The 15,308-nt window shown below is 41.2% G+C and overlaps 1 protein-coding gene across 4 annotated transcripts in view; it reads left to right on the forward strand.

Annotated features, from left to right (window-relative positions):
• si:dkey-100n23.5 overlaps nt 1-15,308 on the forward strand; it is a 223,846-nt gene that overhangs the window by 159,360 nt on the left and 49,178 nt on the right. For all 4 annotated transcript variants that reach the window (XM_060833050.1, XM_060833052.1, XM_060833049.1 and 1 more), the window contains 2 exons: nt 5,076-5,123; nt 6,800-6,882. In XM_060833050.1, the coding sequence (XP_060689033.1) occupies nt 5,076-5,123; nt 6,800-6,882 (131 nt within the window). The remainder of the gene's footprint in view (nt 1-5,075; nt 5,124-6,799; nt 6,883-15,308) is intronic.

Raw genomic sequence — 15,308 nt, forward strand, 5'->3', positions numbered from 1 at the left:
GAGAGAAGGTTCCGCCTAGGAACCCTCCAACCACAAGGGATGAACTCAGATTTCTCCAGTTTCCTCATTTCCCTTCCCCCACCTTGTCTCAGTCAAATCCCTCGAACTCAGCACCGCCTTCCTAACCCGCAATCTTCTTCCTGACCTCTCCACCCCCACCCCACTCCAGCCTATCACCCTCACCTTGGCCTCCTTCCACCTATCGCATCTCCATCGCTCCTCCCCCAAGTCCCTCCTCCCTACCTTTTATCTTAGCATGCTGGACACATTTTCCTCATTCCTGAAGAAGGGCTTATGCCCGAAACGTCGAATCTCCTGTTCCTTGGATGCTGCCTGACCTGCGCTTTTCCCGCAACACGTTTTCAGCAGAGAGAAGGCAAGCCAGATAGCACTTCATGTGTTTAAGCAATCAACTTCTCTGCATGATTTGGAGGTGTCGTGTTGGACTGGGGTGTACAAAGTTAAAAATCACACAACACCAGGTTATAGTCCAACAGGCTTATTTGGAAGCACTAACTTTCAGAGCGCTGCTCCTTCATCAGGTGGTTGTGGAGTGTAAGAGCGTAGAACACAGAACTTATAGCAAACGTTTACAGTGTGATGTAACTGAAATTAAATATTGAAAAAGACCTGGATTGTTTGTTAAGTCTCTCATCTTTTAGAATGAACATGTTGCTTTCAGTTTTTTCATATGTAAATTCCAGAACATTCTTAAAGTTACATTCTCAAATGAACTTTAACAATAGGTGCCATGCTGGCCCAGATAATGCATTGAAGATGTGAGGTGTCCTGTGTGAGGCTGTCTGTGCTCCAATGTTCAGACTGATTCTAAAAAGCAGATTTACAGAATCTTAGATGGGTTCATGCAGTTTTTGAGCAAAATATAATGGAATTCTGCAAGTACAAATTCACTCCACAAACGTGCGTGCGCGTGCGCGCATGTGTGGGGAGGAGGTTGTGTGTATGTGTGTGAGTGTAAAGGTGGTATAAGTCTGTAAGAGAATGCGTGTGGGAGTGTATGAGAGAGAGCTTGTGTATGAGAGAGGGTCTGCGTGAGTGTAGGAATGTGTCTGTGCGTGTGTGTCTTTGAGAGTGTGTCTGTGTGTATGTTGACACAAGCATACACACACATAAATATCTTGTACTCCACAACCACGTGATGAAGGAACAGAGCTCCACAAGCCAGTGCTTCCAAATAAACTTGTTGAACTATAACCAGGTGTTGTGTGATTTTTAACTGCTTTCTCTGCAGTACTGGCCAAGCAACTGAGGTGCTTAAGGAGCAAGACCCTGAGTGAGTCCCCCCCACTCCTTCCCCCTCCACCTCTGCTCAATATCTCTGTCTCGTTCTCCAGGCAATTTGCCAGTCTTGAACTCTAGCTGCTGATCCTGAGTATCCAGATGTTGCACACAGTGGCTTTTCAAAGAACTCAACCAACAGATGCTATCTCCAGAACTGCTAGATTCCTGCTATATCTTTAAAATATCTCACAGTGAAACCAGGAGCACCAAATTCAGCCAAAGGCCAGTTGTCACCAAAGCTTTAAAGCCTCTATCCATCTCGTCAATCTTATTGGAATTTAATTTACTTATCTGTCCTCCCACACTGTAACCTGTTTATAAATGCATGTGAGTGTGGGGGAAAGATAAAGAAAGTCACGGTGCTTTTTTTATTATTTACTTAGGCTAGGTTAAATACAATTAAAAATATCCTCCCTTTTTAAAAACTCAACGAAGTCCATTATCTTTTCATGATCACAGCATGTAAATAGTTCCATGGACTGAATTGGCAAGAATAGATTTCTTTAATCAACCTGTTCAAATATATTATAACACTGTTGTAAAGCAGGTCAGCTTTAAACCCAGGCTTCCTGGCCCAGAGGAATGGACACTACCTCTGCACCCAATTGACAAGTATATTCTTTTGGAAAAAAAACCCTGTGGGCAAACAAGGGATATGAAAAGAGGGGAACCATTTAACCCTCATCACCTAATCATGATATTATTTATCTGTTTGACATTTTCTCAATTGCAGCTGTGAAGTTTAATACTTACAGGCTATGGCAGTATTTTTATGACATTACCAGACATCAAGTAGAAGTAGTTTTTGTGATGTATTAACTAATTTATTTCCAATAAATATTCTCATTTCTTCTTCTTAAATATATATGGTTGGAATTAGGTATCTCTAAAATTGAAGCTTACATCACTTCCTATCCTTGTTTCAACCAAACCAGGTTTTCATTTGAATTGCACTAACATTGTGTTAGGTGCATTTTCAAAACCATTGCAAGAAAATTTATTTGGTGTGCTGCATTTGGCCTCTCTGACTATGATTTAACTGATTGATTTGTTATGGATTTAATTGATAATTTGATTGGATAGTCTCTGAAAATGGGTGCAGGAATGATGATACATGATTAGTCCAATCCCATTCCTTCTGTTGTAGGCAGCATGCCAACTTTGTGCTGCATTCTAGTTTGCATGATTGTTGTAGTCTGTCAGCATGAAATGCACTACTGAGCGACTACAGAATACCCGATTGCATATAAGGCTGGACCACCCTCAGCCAGTCGCACCTCTTACTGGGGAAGTGCAGCCTGCCTGGACCAAATGCCGAGCTATGTTAGAAAAGATGCTGCAACAAAGGAGAGAGGATTCTTTAAGTTTCTCTCAAAGTGCAGTGGTTGCCTTGATGGAGGAAATGAAGAGACAGAGAGATGTGACCAATCCACATAGGCCTGAAAGGCCTTCAGATTTACTTTGTGAAGGCCGGATTTACTTTGTGCTGGTCACTGCCAGGAACCCAGTTCCAAAGACCTGTTCAACTGAATGGTCATTATGGTTACGGGGAGAGTGCAGGTAAGTTGAAATGTCCATCAGCCATGATTGAAAGGTGGAGTGGACTCGATAGGCCGAATGGCCTTACTTCCACTCCTATTTCTTATGGTATTATTGTCTTACTGTACCACTAGCCTTGCGCATTGCCCACTCAAACAAAATTCCGTCACTCACAAATAAACCATCCCTATCAATCATGACTTATGCCTAACCATAATAGTTTCACATGATCCTCACTCATTAACAAACCAACATACTGCTAGCTATGCAAGTGTGATACCCACATCAACCAATTATATTGCATCACATGCATTGATGTACTTACCTTTCTCTTAGAACAGTTTGGCTAATACAGAGACAACAGGAGTTAATGGCTGAGATCAGACATGGCTGCATATTCTCACAGTGGTCATCATGTTTGGAGTGGACATTGCTGAGTCAGTGGCTAATGATGGTGCCATTGAAGCCACAGAAGATGACGCTGTCCTAATCCATATTTTCACAATCCACTACTGCCTTGTTCGACATTGTATTCTGACTTACAGTTGATTTAAGCACATACCTCCTGCTCCTGCCCCACCTACCCTTCTATAATTCTATAATTGTGCTTTTCTCTTGTCAAATATATCACGCACTGCACTGGGTCAGGCCATGGTGGAAGGGGTGGAAGTGCAGGAAGGCAGAGATGAGGAAACTCTGTCACACACTCTCAGTTTCATAGCAACTAGCTCAGATACTCACATTGCATAACTTAGGGTAAGCTTCCATGTGATGAGAATGCTAAACACAAGTGGTGTGTGGCCGGGGGTAAGGGGTATGAGCAATGTAAGAGGGCGAGGTTGCATACGGAGTGTTCTACTGCGAATAGATGAGCACTTCAGTAAGCCGATGACAAGCAAAGGCTGATGGGCATGTACAGTGAAATCCTTGTGCCTTGGCAGGCATTTCAGAATAAAACATGAAGGATTCTAAAACCAACTTGGCACAGGAGCTAGATGACTCAGAGCCCATCCTCTCTCCAGCATAGGGGTACTGGCCAATACCCTTAGCACATGCGGAAGAACAGTCATACCGGATTCAAGATGTTAACTCTGTTTTCCTCTCCACAAATACTGCCAGACCTGCTGAGTTTCTCCAGCATTGTGTGTCTTCTTTTCCTTAGCATATTTGTGGACCCAACATAAATGCACTATCTGATGACCAATGTGTGTGCATCCACTGCAGCACAAACAAAAGCCACTTATTGTCTGAGTGCTGCAGTAAAAACTCAAGTTTCTGTAACCCAGGCTCAGTTTGCTGCTGTCACAGCTATAGGTACCAATGCACAAAGGGCTTTCAGGGTCTCAGCTGTCCAACACGTCCTGCAAAACATTCCAAGGATTACCGTGCCCCAGGAGAATGGCACAGGCTGTCCAACTGAAACCTACTGTCCTCTTCCTGAATGATCACCTTTCTCCTCCCGCTACTAATACTCCACCCATATGCTAGATATTGCTAGTCAGCCACTCAGTCCAAACTGCTATAACCAATGGCAAAGGGTGCATTCTGAAAGCAGGCCTTTGAGACCTAGAGCCCCTTGAGGACAAATTCCAAAGAAGGCCAGCCATCTCCCACTAGATAATCTATGGCTACCAAGCTAGCACAGAATAGGAGCACAGGAATTCTCAGAATTGACAATAAGGGAACGCACAAGGATTGCTACTTGAAGATAGTGCACTATGTAGTTGGGTTTGATTTATTAATTTGGTTAAAATGCTTATTTTGTGCTGGTTTTTATTTTGGGGATATAGCTAATGAGCACTATGATGGCCTGTAGGGAAGGAAGGTAAGCTGTGGGACTGTTGACGAATAGAGAATTGCTGTGTTGACTGTCTCTTCCCATCCTTCTTTCTTGTTACCAGCTCATTGGCTGTCTTGGTGGGTGAAGTTATGCAGCAGACCACCCACGAATCTTGATACCCGCTTTGCCGAGTACTGTAGTTCCGCTCCTGGGTGGTACAGGCAGTAGAAGCTGGCTGTTTAAACAGCCTAGTTATCTGGTATACCACATCTTGTGCAGCAGAATGGTTTTGTTGTTCGTTGTTACTCTCCGTGGAAGTGTGTACATGTTGCACAGGTACCATTTACAGACCGATTGATCCTGGTATCTCTGAAGCGTCAGGCATTGGGGAGATATGTTATAGAAATTGTTTTTAAATTTTCACTCATTATTCTGTCATTTTTCCTTCATACAGGTTTTAACTTGGTCTGGCCCATATGATCCTGAAAGAGAAAGAAGCAAGGTACAGTTCAGATGAGATTACACCTTACACTGAGATAAGTTTCTATAAATTACTGGTTAAGATCTTCCAGATTTTGGGGACATATAAACTTTTAAAACAAGTCTTGGGCTCTATGCTTTTAACATTGGACTTACAGCTCTGAGAACAGGCTCAAAGCCAAGCCAGATTGGTTGAAAGAAGACCACTTCAGCTTGTTTGGATTAAAGATCCTAAGTAAAATTCTTTTTCTGTCATTTGCTGTTGGGATATGAGTTTTAAAAATGAACTCCTTTTCTCCTAAGCTGTGTGTGTCAGATCAACATTGAATATAGTTATGCAGTTTCAGGACATGAATGTAAAACGCAAGTGGGCCTTGCTCTGTGGCTTGAGTAATTGATATTCAGTTGTAATAAATGAGCACTGCATTGTTCTGGTGGTGCAACTGTAACTTGTAGCTGATCCAGATGTCCAAGTCTCTGTACTGCAGTGTTAAGTTTTGTGTTATAGATAGAGAAACTGCAATCTCAAATAATTTCAAATTGAAAAGTAACATACATCCTTCAATCCAGAATGTACAAAGAATATTATTGTGTGATTTTGATTGCATTAAAAGTAAAAATGCAGCTTCTTCTGAAAAAATGTCAACATCATCTTCAACTTATCTGGATCTGAACCATACTCTAAATGTGAATAAACTCATTTATTGTGATTAAGCTGAGGTAATTTCAGTGCTGGTTTCTGGGAAGTACCACTGGTAAGAGGATAAATGTGCAAATGTATGTGCTAGTAATAAGGATGAAGAATGAGAACATACAGTATTTCTGCAGTACTAATAGGTGAATGCTGCCCCTCTCTGGCTGATGGGATAACTACAAAGCATTTTTGTCAACAGATGGCTGGCATCTCATTTTCACAAGTAATTTCTGCAAAATTGTACAACTGAATGCAAAGTAGTCTTTTTTGTTGTGGATTTGCACTTTCAGCCATGATTCCTTTGAAGGATGACCTCACTACATAAATTTAGGCCCTCAAGGACATAGAATGATTTGTTTGATTGGATGATTGACATAAGGGTAGTTTACATTTTGGACAAATCTGTTTAATGATCAGAAGTCTTCTTGGCACATGTAATGGTCAAAATGTTATGTTGCTTTTATAGATTGTGTAAAGGATAACTGCATAGTTTAATGTTATCAAACATTAGCAATATTTAAAGTAAAATTAGACCAGTAGATATTGCAGTGCTGTTAGATTTACCATATAACTCCAATGTTGTCCTTTAACAAGACATCTCTAATCAGCTATGGGATCACGTTTTGTTTTACCTGCCCCAAATATTTCAACCTGAGCACACTGATTGACCGCTGCTATGGTTGACAGAATCTAATGACTCAAAAGAGAAGCTGCCTTTTTGATGTGCTTTTTGTCCATTCCATCACCATTGCAGGTTTCCTCTGAGTCATTGCATTTGCAGTCATTAATAATTTATCTTTTAATACAAGGATTAATTCACTACTAGCCAGATGCCTCGTGAACTGTGTGTGTAATTCGTTTAAAATACAACTACGGATTTTGCTTTCTTTTTATTTTTATTAATGAATTTCTTGTTGGACTACTTGTGTTTTGATACAGTTGTGAGAAAAGATTTAAAACTGACAGAAATGTACATGTTTACTATTGTTTTTATATATGTGCAGATTTTATTGACGCTGGAAATCAAGCCACTTAAGTGGTACCCATCCGTATACCTGGCTGTGTCTCTTTTTCCTCTCATTAACAGGTGAGTGAAAATAATGGTTACCATTGTGACTGTTTCTGGCAATTGTTAAGGTTATAGTCATTATAGTTTACTCTAGTCAAGAAGCATAACTGCTCTGTGACCATTGTCAGATTAAAAAAGAGTCATTCTTTATCTTCTGAGGGTGGGGGTAAAGATAGTGTTTGAATTTTTCTGTTCAGAAAAATTCCATCTCGTGTAGTGGTACCTTATTCAAAAATGACAGAATGGCAAAATTTATCCTTAATTGTATGATTTTGAATACAGTTCTGTCTATCCATTGTCTTGTCAGTAGTTAATGCAGTGAAATTGTTAACATACTGTTCTGTAAAGTTTAAATACAACAGTTTTTTGAAGTGGTCTTATGCACTTCTAGAAATAATTCGGTTTGGAAGACTTTATAGACTCAGCATATTTTCCTCTTTTATTTCTGGATCCTGAGTTTTAAGACAGTCCTGAGAGATTTGATTAAATGTCCTCACTTTGCTGATTGGAAAAGCCTTGAGTTTTGGGGCATGTTTATTTGTGAAACAATCTCTATTGGTGTTTTTAAAAACAGGCTGATCGGATACATGAAATATAAGGAAAAATAGTTGAATGATTTTAAAATAAATCCATGAGTTAATGCTCGATTTGATCATTGTCTTTTCCCTTGGAAAAAGAATAATGCCAGCAAATAAAAAGTTAAAAATCACACAACACCAGGTTATAGTCCAACAGGTTTAATTGGAAGAACACTAGCTTTCGGAGCGACGCTAGTGTGCTTCCAATTAAACCTGTTGGACTATAACCTGGTGTTGTGTGATTTTTAACTTTGTACACCCCAGTCCAACACCAGCATCTCCAAAGCAAATAAAAAAAAGGCTTAACATTGCAGGTTACTTTAAACATCAGACTTACGGGTCTGAGGATATCTCTGTGTAAATGAATTGGTTTTGAGTGAGTTAACATCTTGCCTAAAGGATCTAAAGTCTGGCTCCTTACAGTTTGAATCCAAGCTTAAATTATAAGGAATTCAAGTCCAAGTACAAGTTTAGCTGTACCATCCTCTAATCACACACCCAACATAGATCTCTTGGTAAAGTAAATTTTAAAAATTTATAAATGCACTATGAAAAAGCACATGCCAGGTAGTAAATGACTCTCAAACAACTCCATTAATTAAAAAGAAAAGCAACTGGTCCCAGTCAGCTTATACAATAAACATCACTCTCCTTTTTTTGTCTAACTTCTATACTTCAGTATGCTCCCAATTCAATTTCTTTTACTGCCATTCTTTTTTTCTCTGCCTATTTATTCTCTTTTTCTCTCTCCTCGCATCCTTCATTGTGTCTCCCAGAATCATATGTTTCACTTTCCCGTCCTTTCCTAGTCTATGTGGCTTCAGATTAAAGGCTCATTTGTTTATATGGCTTTCACAGCACCTCCTTACAAAGCATCATCCTCAATACCTCAGATGTTGATCATGGAAAGACAAATTAGAGAAACTCTCCTGATCTTGAAAAGTTATTTACAAACAAGACTCCCAGTGAATATATCTAGCAAATACTCTGGTTTTAAATTCAGTGTATTGATGTATTTTAATGAGATACATATTCACACATAATATTATAGCTTCCCAATAATTCTTTCTAAAATAGCACCACAGGGATGGAGATATTTTAAGAGATGTTGTGTTTTTTTAGGAGAATATTACGAACTGACAATTTTTCCTCAGCCACGTTATCTCCAGAATTAACTTTTATCACGACTTTTCACTGAAGGTTTGAGGTGTACCCTGTCAGTTGTAGGTACAGTTTGGAGCATTTTAGTGGAGAATTCTGTCATTGTGTACATTTGAAAGATGAAGAAGGTGATGAAATGTGGGTTGCAAAGCACATCAAACTACAGATGGGACGCTGTACACTGTAGGGATTCTATGAGATGAGAAATTTCCAACATTAACACTTCATAAATCAACATTTTTAAATATATCCTCCAACATCAGGAGCATATGTTAAGCAATGAGCTTAAACAGTCAGTCAGTCCATCCTATGTTTGCAACTTCTCCAATCTCAGATTCTATCTCCACTATGCTCGCTGTTCCTTCAAATCTCTCCAGAGACACCGTCAGTAATTGGAGGAGCAAGAAGGACAAGATGGATAGATGCCTTAATTGGGGGAGCTGGAACACCAGGCACGAAAGAGACAGAATTTAGGGGCTGGACTTTACATTGCCTGCTTGTGTATTTTGGGTACGGGATTGGAGGATATAAGAAATAGGATAGGAACCCAGTTCACAACCATCTCATCTAGCCCCAAGCTCATCCCCATTATGTGAAGAATGGTGAGTGTCAACATGAGCTGCCCAACCCACCATGATATCTAAATGAATAAGGAAAGGGCAATGGAACTTCCTCTAAGTTCCGTTGAAGCCATATTATCCTGTCCAGGCCATAATACAAAGGACAAGAATGGACAACAGTTTTTTTTAATAAATGCTAGGAGGCAAGGAGCAGGCTACTATATTTGAGGCACCTCCTTTTGTGCATCAGCATCAAAACTCCCCCACTAGAAGGTGATATACTCCCTCCCTCTCTCTGCCCTGCACTACAAAGCATACTTCACCCCATGTCGCCCCACCCAATCTCCAAGATGCCTGATCCTCCCCTGCCTAACCCCACGGTCTTAGCTGTCCAGGATCCGTGGGCATTTTGGCACTGGTTGCAAACCAGGCAGCACTCACTGCTGAGTTTAGCTCATGCCAGGTGCCACCCACACTGATTTTTTGACAGCTCCAGAGAGTGAGACTTCCCGCTACTGAGGGGCAGGATTCTCACTAAACACTAATTTAACTACCCGCAGTGCATCCTGGTTACGGGATAAAATTCTGTGTGACCCTGGCCACCAAATCCCCTCTGGGAGACTGGACCCACTGTGCCCCATTCTAATATTCTGCCATTTGACTGGAGAAACTGCTCCCAGTATCCTGTGTTTACACCTCCTCCAATTACAGCTCTAACTATTTCCCACTGGCAACTCAACGTCTCCCTGTGCATTGTCCCATTCTCCATCCTCCCATTCCTTCGGTACTTTGCCCCTGTTGTGCAGCTCAGCAGCACCTGGGATCAACGTGTCTACCCACTCTCGCAGCTAGCAGCCCCAATGAAATGCTCATGTCGCCTTCACATGTTAGTGGAGTTAAGGCCCTCTTTTTAACATTGAAGCAACTGTCTAACTGGGCCAAGCTTTTAGGTGTCGTATTCACACTCCATTCTCAGTACAGATTGGCAGTCAATCACAAAAGTTTGAATTCTGCTAAACCTGCTGCCCTGTTGTCAACGATAGTAACCAGAGTGAGACTTATATCCATGGAATTGGTATCTTAGCTTGAATCTTGAACCCCACCCTCACCACACACGCACACAAGGGAAAAGAAGCATTAAAATCACTGGCTATAATAGAATGTGAAAACTCTTTTGCATTGCTCACTTGGCCTGTCACTGTCTGTGCTTGTGTTTGTGGAAGCTTCTCTCTCCAAAGCAGTTTGAAAATAAATCCTGTGAGAGGGTGGGGTTGGAACAACTTTTGGGGCTTGGTGTGAGGAGACAGGGAATCTGATTGCAAGGAGAGCAGAGTTGGATCAGCACCAAAGGAAAGTTTTTTTTTAAAGTAATGTTAACCTTTCCTTTTGAGAGCAGCTGCTGCAGCATCTGCTCCACTCATCACAAACCTTCCCAGAGGGATTCTAAAACAGGCCTTGGCCCCTCATTACCATATGTAAGGGTGCCTGTTTTAGATGACGGCTCAACACCTAAAATATGGGCCATGTTAGTTTAACTAATCTCAAAGATGCACATGGATTAGATCCGGACTATTCCAAACTCAATTTGTCATTGCTACACCAGTTTTACACCACAAAAACCAGCCCGTGTAATAATTTGCACTCTATTGTGTTTTGAAGTTGCATAAACAAGAGCTTAAAATTAGTTGGCATCTTCAAGGCACCAGAAACAAAATGTTCCTGGACTTGTCACAGCCTGAGAATGATTTCAACTAACACTGTTAAAACATCTATCCCCTACTGAAGCTTGAAAATATTTCTCAACCTCGTGTTCTCATTCCAGGTACAAATATTTGATCTGACAAACAAGCGAAAGTGAACAGTCCTATAGTTCTCAATCATAAGAAAATACCTTTTCAGGACAAAATAAAGATGTGTTCTATTTTACCTGTAAAGCACCAGCATATTCATCATCCATTTTGCTGTTTTTGCTTTTTGTATAAGATTCTGTTCCATGTAAGATTCTGTTTCATATTTGATCCACTGACTGCTCCGAATAGACATTGGTTGCAGATTATTCCTTTGCAACTACCTTTACGAACAATATTTATCTTACAAAATATTGATAAGAATTTTGTTTATTTTCTGCTGCTTTGAGTGCCACTTGGCAGACTTACCTCAATTTCCTGCAGATCTGTTGGTCATGTTGTATTTTTACATGAATCCATTTCTTCCCCATTATTTTGTAATAATTTCTGATAGAAATTAATTTCATATCTCTGTGTGCCAAATTTTATCACCAAACCTAATGTAATTTCAAGGCCAGTCCTTACGCATTATATTGTCTGATTCCTGAATTTTTTATAATTCTGATCTACATATTCCTTAGGAGGTGTGCCTTTCATGTACAGTTGTTGATTACTGCTCGAGTGAGGGTGAAATTGCTTAAGTGTTCTAATGACTATAATCAGAGTAATAACACTTGCAAAAGTGTTTTTGAGAGTATGGTATAGTAACAGAGTGAAATCAGCCAGGAAACATTTTGAATAAGAATCTTCGCGCTATTTTTGTTTGTGGCTGTAAAGGCAGTAACCTACATTATTATCACTTAACACAAACTATATTACATTATATTTTTAGTCTTTTGTGCATATCTTGATTTCCAGAATTTTTTAATGCTGTGAAATCTGAAATTAAAAGAATTAGCCAAGTAAGATAATATTGTTAATCCTACATTGTTCTTGGGAAAACAAAAACCTGCCCTGGTTATGTACAAGTGCAGGGAAAATATCTAGATAAAATAGTTCAAGTATTTAAGTATTTATTATGACGTGCAAAACAGTATAAGCATTATTGTTCTGGAAAAGAAAATAGGACATTATTCACCCAGATTTATCAACAAGGAGTAGAATATAAACCGGTTTTTGGGAGTGTAATAATTTTGTCCTCAATCCTCTTAATGCTTCCAAATTCATGTAGAGAATGTACTATATTGCTTTGTATTACAGTTAATATAACATATTCTAACTATTTAAGATAGAGCTTTATTATGTCTTGATTTCCTCTTTGCTTTTGATGTTTTTCATGTAACAATTTTCTCTTAAACAGCATGCAAGCTATTTCATCCATGGACCATGATCCTTCACTATAGCATTATTTAAAAGAAAGTTTATCCGTTTAAGACAGCACGATTGTCTTTTCCTAAATTCCTTGTGACTGTTGTGGCCTATGTGAATTGGGAGGTTATGTTGAGGCTATGCAGGACATTGGTTCAGTTACTTTTGGAATATTGTGTGCAATTTTGGTCTCCCCTCTTTAGGAAGGATGTTCTAAACTTGAAAGGGTTCAGAAAAGATTTACAAGCTTGTTGCCAGGGAGGGAATGGCCTCTGCAGAATACTGAAAGGGGTTAGGTGGGAAATATGGTGGTGTGGTCTGACTGTAGGTGGCCGAAATGGTGGAGGATGATGTGTTGTATCCGGAGGCTGGTGGGGTGGAAGGTGAGGACACTGGGGGTTCCACTCTCCAATCCTCCACCCCTCCAACTGCAACAAGGATCGAAAACCTCCCCCCCAAAAAAAACCCAGTTCCTAACCCTATTTATCTCTCAGTCCTGTTCACCCCACCAGCCACATTCTTGATGAAGGGCTTATGCCTGAAACATTGACTCTCCTGCTCCTCAGATACTGCCTGCCTGGCCATGCTTTTCCAGCGCCACACCTTTTGACTCTGATCTCCAGCATCTGCAATCCTCACTTTTTCCTTCATTAGGTGTTTACATTGTCATGGAAATTAAATCGACTTGACTCAACTGCTAACAAGAGCAAAGAAAAAGCTTTATTTTTAACCGTCTGCGTGCAGGACCAATACACTTGGCAAAAATGCTTTGTGTAAGGGCAATGAACAAAATTGACATATTCCTTGTAAACCATTCTTATCACGCGCTCAAGGAAACATTCGAGTTCTTATTTTCTCATTCCCTTGCCGTGGACATAACTGTCTTTATGTTTTCCTTAGCTCTTTTGCTGAATTCAGCTGCTCTCAAGGCCGGATTGAATGTTTACAAAGTTCAGCAAAGACAAGCTGTCTCCTCGACTGCAGAATTCAGCAAAAGTGTTTGCAAAGTTCAGAAAAGTATTAAATTTAGCAAGGCATTCTCTTTCAGATTTCACAGTAAATGTTAATTCTGTTAATTTTCCACTACATTTTGTCATTTTATGACAACAAAGACAACAACCAAAAAAAAAGAGCCAGAATAGCTATACATCAAAAATGCTTAGGGAACATCAGGTCTTTCCTCAGACACCACCTACCTGTGTCACAGCTTGTTACTTGCTCATCACTTGCTCTGGTGTGCCGTGTACACAGCCCATGTTCACACGTCACACTTGTCAACGTCACGTAGGATGGGGTCCACGCAATTGGATCTTTCTGCCATGGGGCCACTGGTAGTTTTACCATTTGGTATCCTACTGCACTCATAAGCAAGTGGCGTAGGCAGGTACACAAGCAGGGTCCTATACAAAGCACTATGAGTAAGACCAGTCCTACAATAGTAGAACATGTAGGATCCAATACCCCCATCCTCCCTAAAGGGAGGTGAGCCATCGGAACCAGGAGTCGTCTGCTGGGGGAGGCAGTCGGATTGCTGCCATCATATGATTGATTACATTAGTGATATTCTGGAACTTATCAGGAATATTAAAACAGCATGAGGTACCTAACATTGTGCAGACACCCCCTCTCTCGGCCGTCAGTATATCTAGGCATTAGTCGATTTTGTATCACTGCTTTCTTAACCGCCATTAACTCAGTGTTAATGAGTGCTAGGCCTTCCTCCATCTCATTAGCTAACAGTAATACACTATATGCGAGGCCATTAATCTTGTTTATTGCTACCATTGTCCCTGCTCCCAAGAAAATAGACCACTCAATGTTCACTCCTGGTGTAGTCCAGGGGTCTGCAAGTGTGTACCCATTCCAATGCCATGGGGTGTCCCTTCGGGTGCGTCTAGTTACCGGCCCTTGGGACGAATGCTGTTGTGCCAGTGGACAGTACCGCGGGGTAGCAGCACCCCTTCCATCCCAGGGGAAGGTGTTGGTACCCTTTCTCTCCACAGGCCCATATTGTACCGGCCATCATGGTCTGATTATTGATAAAGGAACAAGCAATATTTATGATCATACCATTTGCATAGGTTGCTGAGCAAGTATCATTATTCGTCATAGTATACTGGGAGATCCCAAAATGGAGTCTCCCCCGATTGGTGCGAATACACGTTTCTCCCCTGCCTTTCACTATGTGGAAGGCTGTGATCAGAAGCGTGTCAGCTTTGGGACTGCAGTTAGCCTTGAGTTCGGGTGTTGGTGCAAGGTTTGCCCTAATTGCTTCCCCTATCAGAGCCAGGGTAGTCGCTGCCCATGGAAGCAGGCAGCTAGCATTTCTTGCCAGGATCTCTGTGATTGGTTTGGCAGTTCACCGTTGGGTTGTGTGCAACGTCTAATCTCCGGTGTTGTATTAGGGCCAAAGCATATGTTCTGTTCCCTTCACATCTAACAATGGCCCTTCGCACCTCCCAACCTATTGGCATCGCATTTCCACCATTTATCTCCTGAAGGGCCAATTCCACTAACGTGTTAGACTCGCTCTGTAGCCCCAGCCGACTCCCTTTGGGTTCAGGTGCGACATTAATGCCCTCTGCCCTACTTGGGGTTAGGTCCATGTTCTGGTTTGGTTGGTTGCCATGCCCTGGTGCTACTATCTTCTGTAGGACTTTCTGGACTGCATCTCGGTGGAAGGGGGCTGTGGCGGGGGCGGGGGTTGGTGGTGGTGGGGGGAGCGACTGTACCACTATATTCACCTGCTTATAGGTGTCGAAGAAGGGTCTATCTACTCCACACCAGCAGATTCCCTCATCGCTCTTCTGAGTCCTGGATATTATCATCCATGCCCCTATACCTTGATCATACCGACTATCGTATCAGGTGTCCCTTTGGCCGTGGTGGCTACTACTAAGTGTCCTTCACCGGCACTGCAAGGATCCCTGCATAAATATTTATTATCCCATTTATAGTCATCCTGGTTTCTAAATGGCCATGGTCGCATGTGAAGGTCCTCTTAGCACCCTCAGTTAAAATTACCGTCTGCGGCTGTACCCAGACACCCC

Source organism: Hemiscyllium ocellatum, chromosome 12 (genome assembly GCF_020745735.1).
Source record: "Hemiscyllium ocellatum isolate sHemOce1 chromosome 12, sHemOce1.pat.X.cur, whole genome shotgun sequence".
In the NCBI taxonomy this organism is placed as follows: Eukaryota; Metazoa; Chordata; class Chondrichthyes; order Orectolobiformes; family Hemiscylliidae; genus Hemiscyllium; species Hemiscyllium ocellatum.